Here is a 13,810-nt window from a genome sequence, read left to right on the forward strand (position 1 = left end):
TACATATATATAAGGACTCAGGATGTCAATTAATTGAATGCACTATGCTTGATTTTAATGGCAATATGGAGGAAAAGGGGGATAAAACTGTAATTTGAGGGACAAAAATTGGGTGTGGACTGTAAATTTGAGAAAAAAGTAGATGAATATGGAGCTGTCTTCATTTATATAGTTTGTAAACAGTGGAGACAAGGCCTTGGGAAATAAATTAATACTTTCGATTATCATTAAATGAATTAAAAAGCAGTTTGAGGCTTCCACAAACCTTAGCCAAACAACCTCAAATCTAATCTACATAGAATTTGATTGAATGTATATAATTGGTCAAATTTAATATGAATAAGAGTTTGGGGAGGGTGTGTTCCCAAGTTTGAGAGGCATTATCATATCTTGGAAGCCAATCTCCTTCTTCCACCTCAACACTCCATTCTTTCCCGCGAATTTCTCGCTCATCCACCACCGCCTCTTTCTCTCTCCAAACTCTGCCTACTACATCCCCACGCCTCTTACTTCCCACTCCCAAGATTTTCCTGTAAAACTTTCACATTTAAGAACAAACTGTGAAACTAAAAACTCTCTCCATCTCCAACTCTAACTCTCCACCAACATAATGTATTCTTGAAAATGCAATAAATAAATAAAAAACAAGAATTCCTTATGACAGAAGATATATTCTGTTTCCTTGGTTGGAGTCTTTGTTTCTCCCCTCGACCCCTTTTCTGTAGCCGTTGAGCCTTCCTCAATTTACTTGAGTTTATATATGTTAATATTTCCTTGTTTATGTTTCTTGCCAATCTCCTTTCAAGATTTCTTGTTTTTTCGACCGTTGGGGTGCTAAAAAGTTCAAATTTTTTCCTGGGGTTTTTGTGATCAAGAATTGGACTAACTGGAGTTTGGCTTTGATCCTCTGATATTAAAAACCAAAAAAATATATATATTGTGTATCTTTTCTGGGGTTTTACTAAAACGGTTGGTAAAGAACTCAGGGCCCTGTGTAATAACATATGGAAAAAGTTGAGAATTATGATGCTGAGTCGACAGAGAAGAAGCGCGTTGGATCTTCGGACCGCCTTGTATGTGATGGAACAAGTAATGGTGCTGCTGATCACAAGCCTCTTATCGTTCATGGGTTTGTGTTCTTTCCGCACTGTGTGTCGTTTCGAATCAGTGGCCTAAAGACGATGAGAATTTGAACACTATATTTGCGCTTTAACTTTGTTCGTAATTTCTGACATAGTGAGTGTTCAGAACCTGTTTTATGTTGTTTTTGTAATTTCTTGGGTATTACAGAACATCTAGAAGATTGACTGGTCCAGCCAGAAGATCATCTAAGGCTAACTGGACAGAGAAAGAGGTCTGCGGTTTGCTCTTTTTGCGGATATTACTTACGTTGGATCTGTTCTTACATTGATTTGTAACTGATCTTGATGTCGTATTTGCATGGTCTGAACTGAATTGGTTTATGACACTCGTTTAGTAATACATATAGTAAGGTAAGTGGAAGATTTTGACTCCTCTGAAGCATGCTTGAAAGAGGGGTGATGTTTCTGACATTGTGTCGATGTATTGCCTTAGACAGTGAGGATGAGGTTGTGAATTATGTCAGCGGACAAGGTATAGGTAATGGTTAGAGGCGCTTTCGTGAATAACACAGTGTTGTATTTTCTTTTTTGCTCGTCCTCTACGAACAGGATGACGTCCTGAGAGATGCAGTTCAAAGATACAACGGAAAGAGCTGGAAGAAAATCGGTAAGAATTTCCTTGTTTATTTAAGTCTTTTTCATGCTTTACCACCGCTGAATATTCCAATCTGGCCATGACTTTTTATTTTCTTTAGCACTATGTGGGAATGCTAGTAAAAGATGTCCGTGGACAAGAACCGAACAAGGAGATTTATGTGTTTGAACTTCATACTTCAGTTTTTTGCTCGATGAGTTTCGTTTTGAAAAGAGTTGTTGTTTTGCAGCTGAATGTCTCCCTGGACGAACAGACGTCCAGTGCTTGCATCGGTGGCAGAAGGTTCTGAGCCCTGATCTCGTTAAAGGACCCTGGACTAAGGAGGTTGTGATCTATGTATCTTCTATAACTGTTGGCCTCCATTAGAAGGATCTAAATTCATCACTGAAATGTGGCATACTGCTTCTTCCTTGTTCGATGTGTGCAGGAAGATAGTCTTCTGATTGAGTTGAAGCAGAAGCAGGGTGACAGGAAATGGTCTGAAATTGCAGAACACCTTCCAGGCCGGATAGGAAAGCAGTGCCGGGAAAGGTAACTAGGAGCAGTTCATGCCCTTGATCTCCAATGACTTAAAATGGCAAAATAGGCTAATTAATTCTATTGCTATGGTTCCAACAGTAGAGTTTGAGATCAATGTGAAATTCCTTTCCTTAACGCGCATATCGTCTCTTTAGATGGTGCAACCATTTAAATCCAGACATAAATAAGGCTGCTTGGGCAAAAGAAGAGGAAATGATCCTTATCAAGGCCCATGGTGTATATGGGAACAAATGGTCTGAAATAGCCAAGCTTTTACCTGGAAGGTAAATTTTTGTCCTTATTTTTGCAACCATCAACGTCGATTCTTAGTTCTTCCTATGTGTTTTTTTCGATAAGTGGATTATGTTGTCCAAGATTGTGGAATTCATCAACTTTGGATGTTTTCATGGAATGCACCAGGACTGAGAACTCGGTGAAGAATCATTGGAACTGCTCTCTGAAGAAGAAACTTCATTACTATTTGGCAAGTGACTCTGCTCTAAATCATCCTCGATCTGCCAGACCTGCTCTGCATGGCAATAAAACAGAAACGAATCAGAAGTTTGTTGGGGCAAAACAAAACATAAGCACCAAATGTTTACACAAAGAGAAACTGCATTCTGAAAACGATGGCGAATCATGTTACCCGAATTTGGTTCCAGAGTCCTCTGGCAATTTCTCCAGCCTTCCGCCTTCTTCCAGAAAAGCAAATAATCCAACATTCAATAAGATTGAATCCATGAATAGCAGTACTTCTTTGGATGAAAATGAGTGTCATTATGGTTCACAAGGTTATATCAGCTCCACGCCTCAAGAAACCTTGTCTAAACATTCGTCTCTGTGTCTGAATTCTAGCCGTGATGTGATCCATGACGATAGAAATTTTACGAACTCAATCAGGCCAAGACGGCACAGTGATATATGTAATAACATTGGGATGCACCAGAGTTCATCAGACTGGTCTTATACTGGCTTATGCTATAAGCCAATTCAGGCGGCAGATCTGAACATTTTCTTGGAAACAGGTAGATTTCCGAGTACGGATAGCTACATTCACCAACCAAACAGATCCAAGTCTGTCCCTCCTTCAAGCAAGCACATGAAGGCATCGGCCGGTTCATACAGCAGCCCAAAATCCCTATTGAGGAGTGCAGCCCTGAGGTATGACAATGTGCCATCTATTATAAGAAAACGAGCAATTCAGGCTTCACAAAAGGTTGTCCAACATGTAGATGATGATCAAGATCAGCCATCAAAACAACCCGTCGGCTCATCTCCCAAGCATCAGAAGCTTGAAAACTTTGCATTGATCATCAAGTCTGGGGGGAAATGCCTGGAACAAGAATTCTCATATGCATGAGGAGTTGGGCTCATACCGACGACAAGAACTTCATTCTTAACGTATTCATGTCGATTGTGAAATCAGATAGCCAAAGTTACTCAATTGCTGAAAGGATTTCTGCTGATGAGGTTCGATTAGTATCTATTATCTGCCTTCCATGCTAATCTTGCACGAGTTCTTGACTATGACAGGCATCTGTTTAACTAATATGTTTTTTTTTTTTTTCCATGATATGATTTTAATTTACTTAACTTTTTGCTTTTTTTCTTTTTCAGGTAAATTATTTGTGGTCGGGGAATTAGGTCTCCGTAGTAAATAATTCATACAAGTGTAGGGTTGAGGATTTACTGGTTACAGAGAAATTTTGGATGTTCTACTGATTATAGCTCACAGTTTGTTGCTCCATGGATGGAAAATTATGCACAAATTAAAATAGTGATTGCGGTACTCGATTTATGTTATTAATGAAAATGAATAAATAAATAAATGTTGAGTAATTAATTTCCTTCACATAATTTTCTATGATTTTTTGTCCTCCATTATTTCATAAAAAATAAGCAAGGAATTATTATGTGTATATTTGTCACCATGCAATAATAAATTAATTACAAAAAGAAAACTTCCCAAGAAATGCAATATGTTTATAATCCCTCAGTTTCCTTTATTTTTTTTTTCACAATCTCTTGATTTTGAAAGTATTTTTAGTTATCATTAAAATTCATGTACGATGAAATAATTGTAACAAGTTCTTACTAAAACTAGCAAAGGTGAAAAGCATCACTCTCACTTTCCGACGTTCTCAAGCCTTTTTTTAGTAGACGGAAACAACGTTGGACGACAAAATAATTTTAACAACTATAGGTAGTTTTCTCAACTACTATTCCAACTTCTCAGGAGATCCCAACGACATTTCAACTGTCTTTTAAGACATTATTAATCTACACCATTATATAATTAACAAGCAGTCATATGGTGTTTTTAAGTCTTTCTGTCTATTTTTTTTCTTTTCTCAACGTCATTCAAACTTTCATGTCTTGTTTTTCAATGGTTTTTAATAAATTTCTTTTATTTTCGAATATTTTTTATTTGTCCAATTAACTTATATTTGATTTTTAAAATTTAAAATTAATAAATAAATCATCTTTAAAACAAGTTTCATTTGAACACCCCCTCCACCCTCCGTATATATATCTCTGCAGTTTCTTTTATACTTGAAAGATGCCGCAGGGAACGCTTGAAGTTGTTCTTGTCAGCGCAATCGGCTTGGAGAACACTGACTTTTTAGGTATGTTTTTTCGTGTGCGTGTGTTCATCAATGTTGTTTTGTTATGAAGACGACTTCATTAAGATTGTTGCATTGGTGGTGGTCAGCTAACATGGATCCTTATGTTATTCTCACCTGCCAAAGTCAGGAGAAGAAGAGCAAAGTTGCATCAGGTGCATTCTTTCATTCTCACTTTGTACTTGTTGCATTTGCTGATTCTTGGACATTCTGAATACAAACACAAACATGATCCTAAAACATCTCTATCCGGTTGCTTATTATCGTACTACTTGTGTAATCCCATAAAATGGTACCCTGAAAACTGTCGTTGCTCCCCAAAATGTTACATGCAGGACAAGGATCTTCCCCTAAGTGGAATGAGACGTTCTTGTTCACCGTCTCCAGTGGTGCAAAGGAGCTAAATATCAGAATACTGGATAAAGATGATTTTACTGCTGATGATGTTGTTGGAGAAGCAAAGTGAGTAGCATAACAGTTGGCTTCCATATATAAACTCTTGTTGACTGATAAACAAAGAATTTTAAGCAGTTCGTTCTTGGAATCCTTTTCCTTTTTTTCTGATTGACTGCTCAGTATTCCTCTAGCGCCCGTTTTTGATCAAGAAGATGTTCCGCCAACTACATACAATGTTGTCAAGGATGATCAATACTGTGGAGGGATTAGAATTGGCCTCAAGTTCACTCACCAGGTTGACTGCTTGTTACAGTCTTTTGCTGATAAATTCAATACATTTACATTTATGTTTCTTGGTCCTGAGACTATGGGGTGTTCATCATTGCAGGGAGCCAGAGATAGGGGATTTCCCGAGGAGGAGCTCGGTGGATGGAGATCGTCATCGAGGGACTGACGTTATTCGATTAAGAGAAAAGTTTCTTGTTCTGCATCTTAGATTGGAGCAAACACTACTCATTGCTCCAACTGCTGTGTTTAGAATGTTTATCAAAACTAAGAACATGTAGTACTTCCAGATTTATTTGTGACAGATTTAGAGATTCAGGCAATAAAGTTGTAATGTAGCATGATCAATTATTCAGAAATTGCTGTCTCAACATATTCCTGTGTTGTCTTTATGTCGTTCTACTGACATACCTGACTGTGTTGTCCAATGATGTAGATCATCATCTCCTGTCCGGACCAGTCCACAAAAATACGAAACAGATATTTAGTAAGAAGTTCTCCTTACTCATTTTTGGTTGCAGTAACATGTACATCATTACAAGAAGTCCTAGAAAAATACACATTCCTCACTCTATGTCCAAATTTTGTACCTTTCAACATGATGGTGATGATGATGATTCCATGTCCAACGAGCACCCGACACTTAAATCTTGTCCAGAAGGCATTGTTAAGTTCTTTGGCTGGAAATGGAATGTTCAATCAACCTTTTGTAGATAAAAGAACACACACCAGATGGTGCTCTGTGTGTGGTTGTTGCAATCTTAGGCATTAACTGGGGGTTTCGGGGTTGATTTGGACTCCCGTGTTGATTTGCTCTTAGGACACAAACCCCAGTTAGTTGAGGTGGTGTGAAGCAAGACGTGGACCAGTTACCTATGACTTCCTTTTATCTTACCTTAGATATTGTGAAGGGAATCAACAAGAAATCAAGAACTGTTAATCTTCTTATGCCTGTTCAAGTGTTCTCAAGTTAAAACTTTCAAACAGACAAATTGATGGAAATCGTACAAGGTTTGGTCCAAGAGTTCGATCCACAGGGGTATTTTGGTCCTTTTTTTTTTAACATAACAAAAGTAATGGAAATAGATTATATAGCAATATGTAGCAAGTTCAAGACATGACTAATGTTGCATACGCTGTAGAAGTCATCCTCCCTTGCCAGAGCAAAGATGAAAAAATAAATACATAAATAAAGAGAGACAAAGAAAAAGGACCCACAAGCCGAAGAGATCTTGGATCGGTTCTCCCACAACAAAGGATATTGAAGAAAATGATGCAAGAAAAACGAGACCTGAAAAAAGGGAAAAAGAAAAAGGGCACCGCAGAAGTAGAACTAGTGAAGAAAACAAAGATACAAATCATACAGAAGAAATCACTCTTATCAACTATCACTAGATTACAAGATGTTCCAAACCCCCAATAAACAAAGACAAAAAGGTCTGAAGAATTAACATAACTCTTGTAAACAACGACAAACACATAACGTTACCAATATGCTGTACGAGGAACCTGAGTAATGCTCCTGAGAGCCTGTACACAGACAATCTTCAACCTCAGAAGGCCCATTTCCTTGAAGGGTATGTCTGTTTCTTTGGAGGAACAGTTATTCCAAGATCCTGACATATCTCTTCATCTGGTTGTTTAGTTAAAAAACTAGTTCCCATATAATGTACCAATGCAGATGCATCTTCAAGATTCCTCTTCAAACTCATTGACTTGGACATGACAATCTTTGATGATGGTGTCTTAACCACTTTCCTTACTACATTATCAAGCTGTGCAGATTCTAGGAATCTTTCTATTGCTGCTTCCCATGAGAGTTCATGCCTTTGAGCATCTGTTAGCGGAGCAGGTTGGTCTTGCAATGCCTTCAATGTTTCTTTGACAAACCCCTCGTCGTCTTCATATGTTCGGCAATTTGGGAACTGCTTGAAGAATTCATTAGAGGGATGATTGGCGCACACAACTATTTTGCCCATCGCCAATGCTTCAGCTGTAGTTGTGCAGACTACATCAGTGGTGCTAGGATTTAAGAACACCTTGTAGCTGGAGTGGGGAAAAAGTATAAAGGGAAACTGCAATTAACAATGTATTCAAGTCTTGATAATATGTGTAAAGTAGTAAAGACAGACAATACATGAAACAGAAAATTATTGAAGACAACAAGGGTGGAATTAAATGTTTGCATTCTACATTAGTCTCTGCTGCACCAGAAAGAAGAAATTGTGAACAGTATCGAAGAGAAAAACGTGTTAGGACCTGAAAGTTTTTCATCTTTTCAGAGCAGTTCCTCTATGAATGCCTGCAGAATTAACTTCCTAATATGTTTATTTATCATCCCAATTAAAGTGCAGGCTCCAGCAGGGAAGGGCATTCATTAGTTCTGAACATGGGGAGACTCCTCAAAGAAACAACAATTACAAGCTTTTCAAACTCAAAAAGGACAGCCGGTGAGTGACATACACGTGGCCCCCTCCCCTCCCAGGCACAGATGCCAACGGAGAATAAGCAAATAGGAAATAAAAATTGATAAAAGAAAATACTTGATGGAAGTAGTAAAAGAAAGATGAGAAATGAGGAAACAGACCAATAACATTAAGCCCCAGATTGCATGCCCTTCAGTATCAATGTTCTTTCAGTCACAGGACTAAATTCAAACAGACACATTGGAGGGAGCCACTTTCTTTTTTCTTTTCTCCCCACCAGAAATTTAGAAGCAATATCATATCAAGATGGTGACATGTACTTACTCATGAAATAAAGGATCGCCATGATCACGACCAGGATGAACCCTGACTGTTATTTCCAGTTTTTTCGCTGCTTCCTCAACTTGACCAGAGTCCTCACCACTGCCGTATAAATCAATTTCAAGTCCAGTTAGTTTCTTCTGGTTATCACACAGCAGTTTAAGCAACTCTTTGTAGCCTTTGCTCCATATCATCTTTCCAATGTAGTATGCACCTTTACTAAACGGCTGGTCCCCATGCTCTTGTTGCTCTCTTTTTTTCATGCCGATGTCAAGAAATCTTGGATTTACTCCATGGACATTGCAGATAACTGATCTTGGAAGATCTTGAGTGGCAGCTGACAATCTTATCACCTGCCATTAAGCCCCAGACATGTCAGAAGCTAGTAATTGCCAAAAGACAATTAGAAGCATGCTATTGTAATCCGCGTAAATTCTTATTACTGCTATTATTGTAACACCATAGCTCATAAACCACATCCATTATTTCCCAAGATATTATACCCAGGCTTGCTGTTGCCCGACCAACTTCAGTCAGCAGAAAATTAGATTTCTGAGTATTGTAAAAGCTTTTGTGTAAGTACTAAAGTAACTAACAACACTGAAATAATTGACTGGCGAAGTATGCAATTCGTTATATACTAGATCCACAGAATAATTTCAGACACAAAATAGAATCGCTCTTGCAGACTATTTTATAAAGTTCCTTCAGGGTTTCACACATCCAGCTTAACAAGACTAACAAGTATGAAATCCATTCTTTAGATAATGACAAAATCTAATTCATGAAAAATTAGGGATGAAAATGTGGAAAAGTGATAGCAAAAAAACAACGGCAAAGTATCGAGTTTAATCAGGTATTCACCTAATCTAGATGTTAACTAGGCTCCCTAAGCAATTGATGTAGCTTGCTGCATTTGGAAAGGAATCACTTGGTTGACATTATAGGTCAATATAACCCCACGATACTCCTAATGACAGTATGTTGTAAGATATCTGTATTGCTCAAATTAAAGATCCTATCCATAAATAGAAACAAGTATATAGAGATAGATATATACAACAGGAAAAATGCCGAGTAGTTTTACATGGTCAAAAAGAAAAAATTTCTTGAGCGGAATGGTATGAGGCAAAAAATAACACAGATTATCTCACGATAGGTCAGTAACTGAAGAAACAGTTGTCAAGAGGCATACCCTGTGACAATATATATTGACAACCCAAGTATTTACGTATTTCAGCAAAAAAGCTTGGAGTTGCCCGTTCTTCTCTCTCTTCACATATTCTAGATAATTTGTGTGAACAATTCCTATAACCAGTCGAAATTTTAGTTTCCATCTCTTTCCATGATGATACCATGTGAGATGCTCTGGCTCCTCCAGAACAGCAATATCCGCCTCTTCATCAGGAATAACTTCAGTAATATCTCCTAGAGCAAGAATGCTCCTTTTTGTTAAAGAAAACTGCAATTCGTGATGAAAGTGCATTAATATGATTCCAGACTGAGGTTGTCAGCTGTTTCAGTTAGAACATTGAGTGAGAAAAATAGGATGTGGGGCAGTAAGGGAGACATAAAAAAATGTCGAAAATCAACTATTTTTCCCGGGCCTCTGTCGGAGATAATGAATTCCTAACAAAGACTTTCATCAACAATGACAAAAATGAAAACCATTTCTGCAGATATTTTAATGGACGACAAGTTCGTATTAATATTTCTACAAATTAGAAATATTATGATTTAACTTACTCTTCCTGGATAGAAACGTATAGTAAAACTTGATCTAAATCCAATCCTTTCTTCAAGCCACTGAAGAACATATTTTGCTTGTTCCTGCGGTGACTTAAATGTGATGTTGTTCGGATAGACATGTTCCTGGTCCTTCAGCTTCAACCAAGGAATCACCAAAGTAACTTTTCTTGCACCATCTTTCGCAAGATAAGCTGCACGAAATAGAGGGTTGACGGCAGTCCCAGTTAACCAAGGAAGGCTTGCCGTAGTAAATATCGCAATATGTTGCTTAGTATCCATACACTCATGAGATTCTGCAACAATAACCTCCTCGACGATAGATCTCACACAGAATGGAATGGATAAAGTCAACAGGATAACAAGAAATGTCCTGTCTGCATAGATAAAAAAAATAATAATGTTCAGTCTCAAGATTCAAGAGCCCATAACCATGTCCTGTGACACAGCATGGGCTTTAAGATTATCCATGAGAACTCTATCAGACAAACATAATCACTTCCCACATGTAATATATGATCACATAGTTACAACTAGAACATATTTGTGTCAAACGTATAACCCCAGTTTCATATTTCCAAAACTAACGAGGCCTCGTGCAAGTTAGCTATTCAAATATAAATTTATTCCCGTGAATACCTCCACAATTAAAAGACAACTTCAAGTTACTATAACAAACAGAAAGATGATCATAATTCAGTTTCGAAAAACCCGTTAAAACAACTTGCACTTCTAGAACACAAATTCCGGTTACTCAAACATATTGTAACATGAGCACGACCCAGTTTCTCCAACTCCAAATGGTTAACCAATTTTTTCAACCATCAATAGATAAAAAGTGTTGAAAACCTCCATTACCATCATCCTCAATGAATCAAATTTCATAATTCCATCCAAACACAAAAAACCAAAATCATAAGCAAAACTCAGAACAAAACCGAACCCAGACGAACATAAAACCGCCTGCAGCAGAGCAACAACCCAACCAAACATCGAAAAACTTATTACACTAGGGAAATTTCTTGGATCAAAAGGTATAAGAAGAAATCCATTGCTTTACCTGAAAATATTGCGTGGAAAGGAACCTGGAATTGCCGAATTCGCGAGTAAGCTACCTTGGAAAATATAATAATCACTTGTTGCTTAACTAAACATAATTATGGCAACAAGTAATTAGGGTAAAAGATAAAAGATTCTTAGAGCAAGAATGAGCTGGAAAAAGGAGGAAGATTCGAATAATAATTGGGACAGAATTTTCAATGCGGGGTGTGGCTGGGCACGCGCCGATTGCTTTGTTTAACCGTTGAAAGGTGAAGAAGTGGGGGCGCGAATGCGATTGGCGGAAGAAGAGCAGCAGCAGCAACGAATATTCCAAAACTACTCTTCTCCTTCTTCTTCCAAATAAACTGCACAAAAGTATTTGTAGACAACAACTGTAACTTTTAAGAATTTAAGAATAAATTTTTAAGTTCTTCAATTAAATTAAAAAATATTTTAAAATTCAACTTCTACTTATGATCCTTTTATTTTATTTAAATAATAAAAATTGAAGTCGATATTGTCGTGCTTTTACTACTCTTATCAATTTTTATAAAATAAATATGCAGAAAATTCTTTAATAAGACATTTTTATCCTAACTAAATACTTGAATAAACCAAACTTATCCTTTCGCTTTCCACAAACTTAAGTGGCTTTTTTGTCATTTCACAAATGGATTAAGGATAAAGCTTCATTTCTAATTCAAATAACCCCATTTCAACTTTTCTCTTTCTTTCTTTCTATTTTTTTTTTTTAAATTCAAAAAATAGAACCAATAGCTAGGCGGGGGCCCAACAGATAACTGAACGTCTGAACCCATATATAAACCATGTAAATTTCTTGTGGCAAGCCCCCTCTGACCTTTCACTTGGATGGCTAGGGCCCAGCCATAATCAAACGGCCCATTTGTACTCTGGCCCTTTTCCCTAGCTTACCCCACCTTGTTCCACCCAGTTCATTTATCAGACCCCACTCTTATTTTATAAATGGTGTTAATCAGGTCAAATTCCTAACCCTATTACCCAATATCTCCTCGTCCTTTTCTCTCTCGAGAAAGACATAGCCTGAAAACTCAATCTCTTCTTCTTATCTCTCGATAAAAAGTTTTTTGTGAACTTATCTGTATGAAAACTTAATGTTCCCGTGTGGACTTGAGCTTTTGTGGTTTTGGATTTTCAGCAACCGTGAAGGTTGTTGGGACTTTGTGAATATTGGTTATAAAGTTATCGGTCAACTGAGCCTATTTCTATAAGATCTTCTATTTTTTATTAATATTTTTTTAGATCTGTAGGTAATCTTTCTCAATTCTTTTATTGTTGATTTGTAATGATATTTGTATAAGAATTTTTTTCAAACCCATTTATTTGCTGTAAAAGTTTGGATAGGGTTTGATTTTTGGAATTCTCTACCATCTGGTTGATACCTAACAAACAATCTGGTAGACTCGACCTAAATCATCTAGGCTCGAACACAAAATTCAATCTATCACCCCAATTTTCAATTAGATTTGCGAAAACTTAACCCAACTTTGTTGTAGATTGTTCTCTTGTTACATCAAAAGCAATTGGGCTTAATGTAATTTATCTCTTATGATACTGTAAATAAACAAATTATCATCTTATAATAGAAAAATAACAATTTACCTCCCCATATTTTTTAACTCTCTGTCTAATAAAGTAAATTGATTTATTTTAAAAAGCACGAAAGGGATAAATTTCTACATTTTAAAAAACACAGGGAAGTAAATTATTATTTTTTTTTATAAAAAAATAATTTACTCATTTACAATATTTTAGGGGATTGCTCGCATTCTTTTCAAAGAAATTGCAATGGTATGAGTATGGTCTGCAATTATTCATCGCCATTAAATACTTTTTATACGAGGTATTATTCAATTTAAATAAAATTTAATTGAATTTCATCTTCGAAAAAGATCTCTTTGTTGATGGAGATTAGAAGTTTGTATTGATATGCTGTTGAAATTTTCCGTCCCTATTCAATGTCGCTCAACATATCCCTTTTTTCAGTGAGAGTAAGATTTTTAGCATCACATAACATATCCATCCGATAAAAGCCAAAAGCAGTGGTTGAAAATGAAAAGTGAGAATACGATGCCGTTTACCTTTTCAGAGCTACTATTCCCCATTCACCCACCACCCCGCAATTCATACTCACCTTTGCAATTGGCGGCGCCGTGTTCGGTAGGTTCTTTGGACTGCTGTTTTACGCGGCGAATTGCATCTATCTTCTATCAGAACGTGACTGGATAATTTTACTAATTGTTAGATGATTGTTAAAATTATGATGGTATTAATAATTCTCTAACAACAAGAGATATTCGTAATTATATCGAACCTCAAGAGGTGGTTATAATTTACCATTTATTTGCTCTTTTTAATTTTATAATTTAGAAATAATCAGTCACGTAAGTACCTAACTATATTGTGACCAAATAATTAAATTGCGCATATATTTGTATAAAATCACATTTAGTCATTTAATTTACCAAATCTGATATTCTTAGTCTTAAACTGTCGGTAATTGAGAACTATAATTCCATGACTAGTTGAATTATGATCAAATGATAAAATTAAAATGTTACAATTGAAAAATTATAGTTTCATTCCATAAATGTAAATATATTATAATATTTATTCATTGGTTTCGTTTGAATGTACAATAATTCGAACTTAATTGACTTATAGATAGTCTAAATT

General features: G+C 36.5%; 3 protein-coding genes across 5 annotated transcripts; 2 read left to right on the forward strand and 1 right to left on the reverse strand.

Annotated features, from left to right (window-relative positions):
• Positions 1 to 460: 460 nt before the first annotated feature.
• MYB3R2 (myb domain protein 3r2) lies at positions 461 to 4,113 on the forward strand. Of its 2 annotated transcripts, none has more exons than XM_088881965.1 (8): positions 461 to 1,129; positions 1,291 to 1,354; positions 1,692 to 1,749; positions 1,967 to 2,061; positions 2,165 to 2,268; positions 2,412 to 2,540; positions 2,677 to 3,726; positions 3,874 to 4,113. In XM_088881965.1, the coding sequence occupies exons 1-7, from the start codon at positions 1,005 to 1,007 to the stop codon at positions 3,614 to 3,616; spliced, it is 1,515 nt and encodes a 504-aa protein (XP_088738091.1). In that variant the 5' UTR covers positions 461 to 1,004; the 3' UTR covers positions 3,617 to 3,726; positions 3,874 to 4,113. The 2 variants fall into 2 exon arrangements, with proteins under 2 accessions (XP_088738091.1, XP_088738095.1); XM_088881969.1 differs by lacking the exon at positions 3,874 to 4,113 and having other exon boundaries at positions 2,677 to 3,417; positions 3,489 to 3,627.
• A 596-nt stretch (positions 4,114 to 4,709) lies between these two features.
• LOC105172117 (elicitor-responsive protein 3) lies at positions 4,710 to 6,780 on the forward strand. Its single transcript, XM_011093459.3, has 5 exons — positions 4,710 to 4,883; positions 4,970 to 5,035; positions 5,216 to 5,342; positions 5,457 to 5,571; positions 5,665 to 6,780. The coding sequence occupies exons 1-5, from the start codon at positions 4,817 to 4,819 to the stop codon at positions 5,728 to 5,730; spliced, it is 441 nt and encodes a 146-aa protein (XP_011091761.1). The 5' UTR covers positions 4,710 to 4,816; the 3' UTR covers positions 5,731 to 6,780.
• A 142-nt stretch (positions 6,781 to 6,922) lies between these two features.
• Positions 6,923 to 11,460, reverse strand: DGD2 (digalactosyl diacylglycerol deficient 2). Of its 2 annotated transcripts, none has more exons than XM_011093477.3 (5): positions 11,115 to 11,460; positions 10,055 to 10,431; positions 9,504 to 9,770; positions 8,312 to 8,661; positions 6,923 to 7,607 (listed from the first exon to the last, which is right to left on the reverse strand). In XM_011093477.3, the coding sequence occupies exons 2-5, from the start codon at positions 10,334 to 10,336 to the stop codon at positions 7,115 to 7,117; spliced, it is 1,392 nt and encodes a 463-aa protein (XP_011091779.1). In that variant the 5' UTR covers positions 10,337 to 10,431; positions 11,115 to 11,460; the 3' UTR covers positions 6,923 to 7,114. The 2 variants fall into 2 exon arrangements, with proteins under 2 accessions (XP_011091779.1, XP_088738104.1); XM_088881978.1 differs by lacking the exon at positions 11,115 to 11,460 and adding an exon at positions 10,913 to 11,045.
• Between the last annotated feature and the right edge of the window lie 2,350 nt (positions 11,461 to 13,810).

Source organism: Sesamum indicum, linkage group LG1 (genome assembly GCF_026168435.1).
Source record: "Sesamum indicum cultivar Baizhima isolate 11 linkage group LG1, ASM2616843v1, whole genome shotgun sequence".
Classification (NCBI taxonomy): domain Eukaryota; kingdom Viridiplantae; phylum Streptophyta; class Magnoliopsida; order Lamiales; family Pedaliaceae; genus Sesamum; species Sesamum indicum.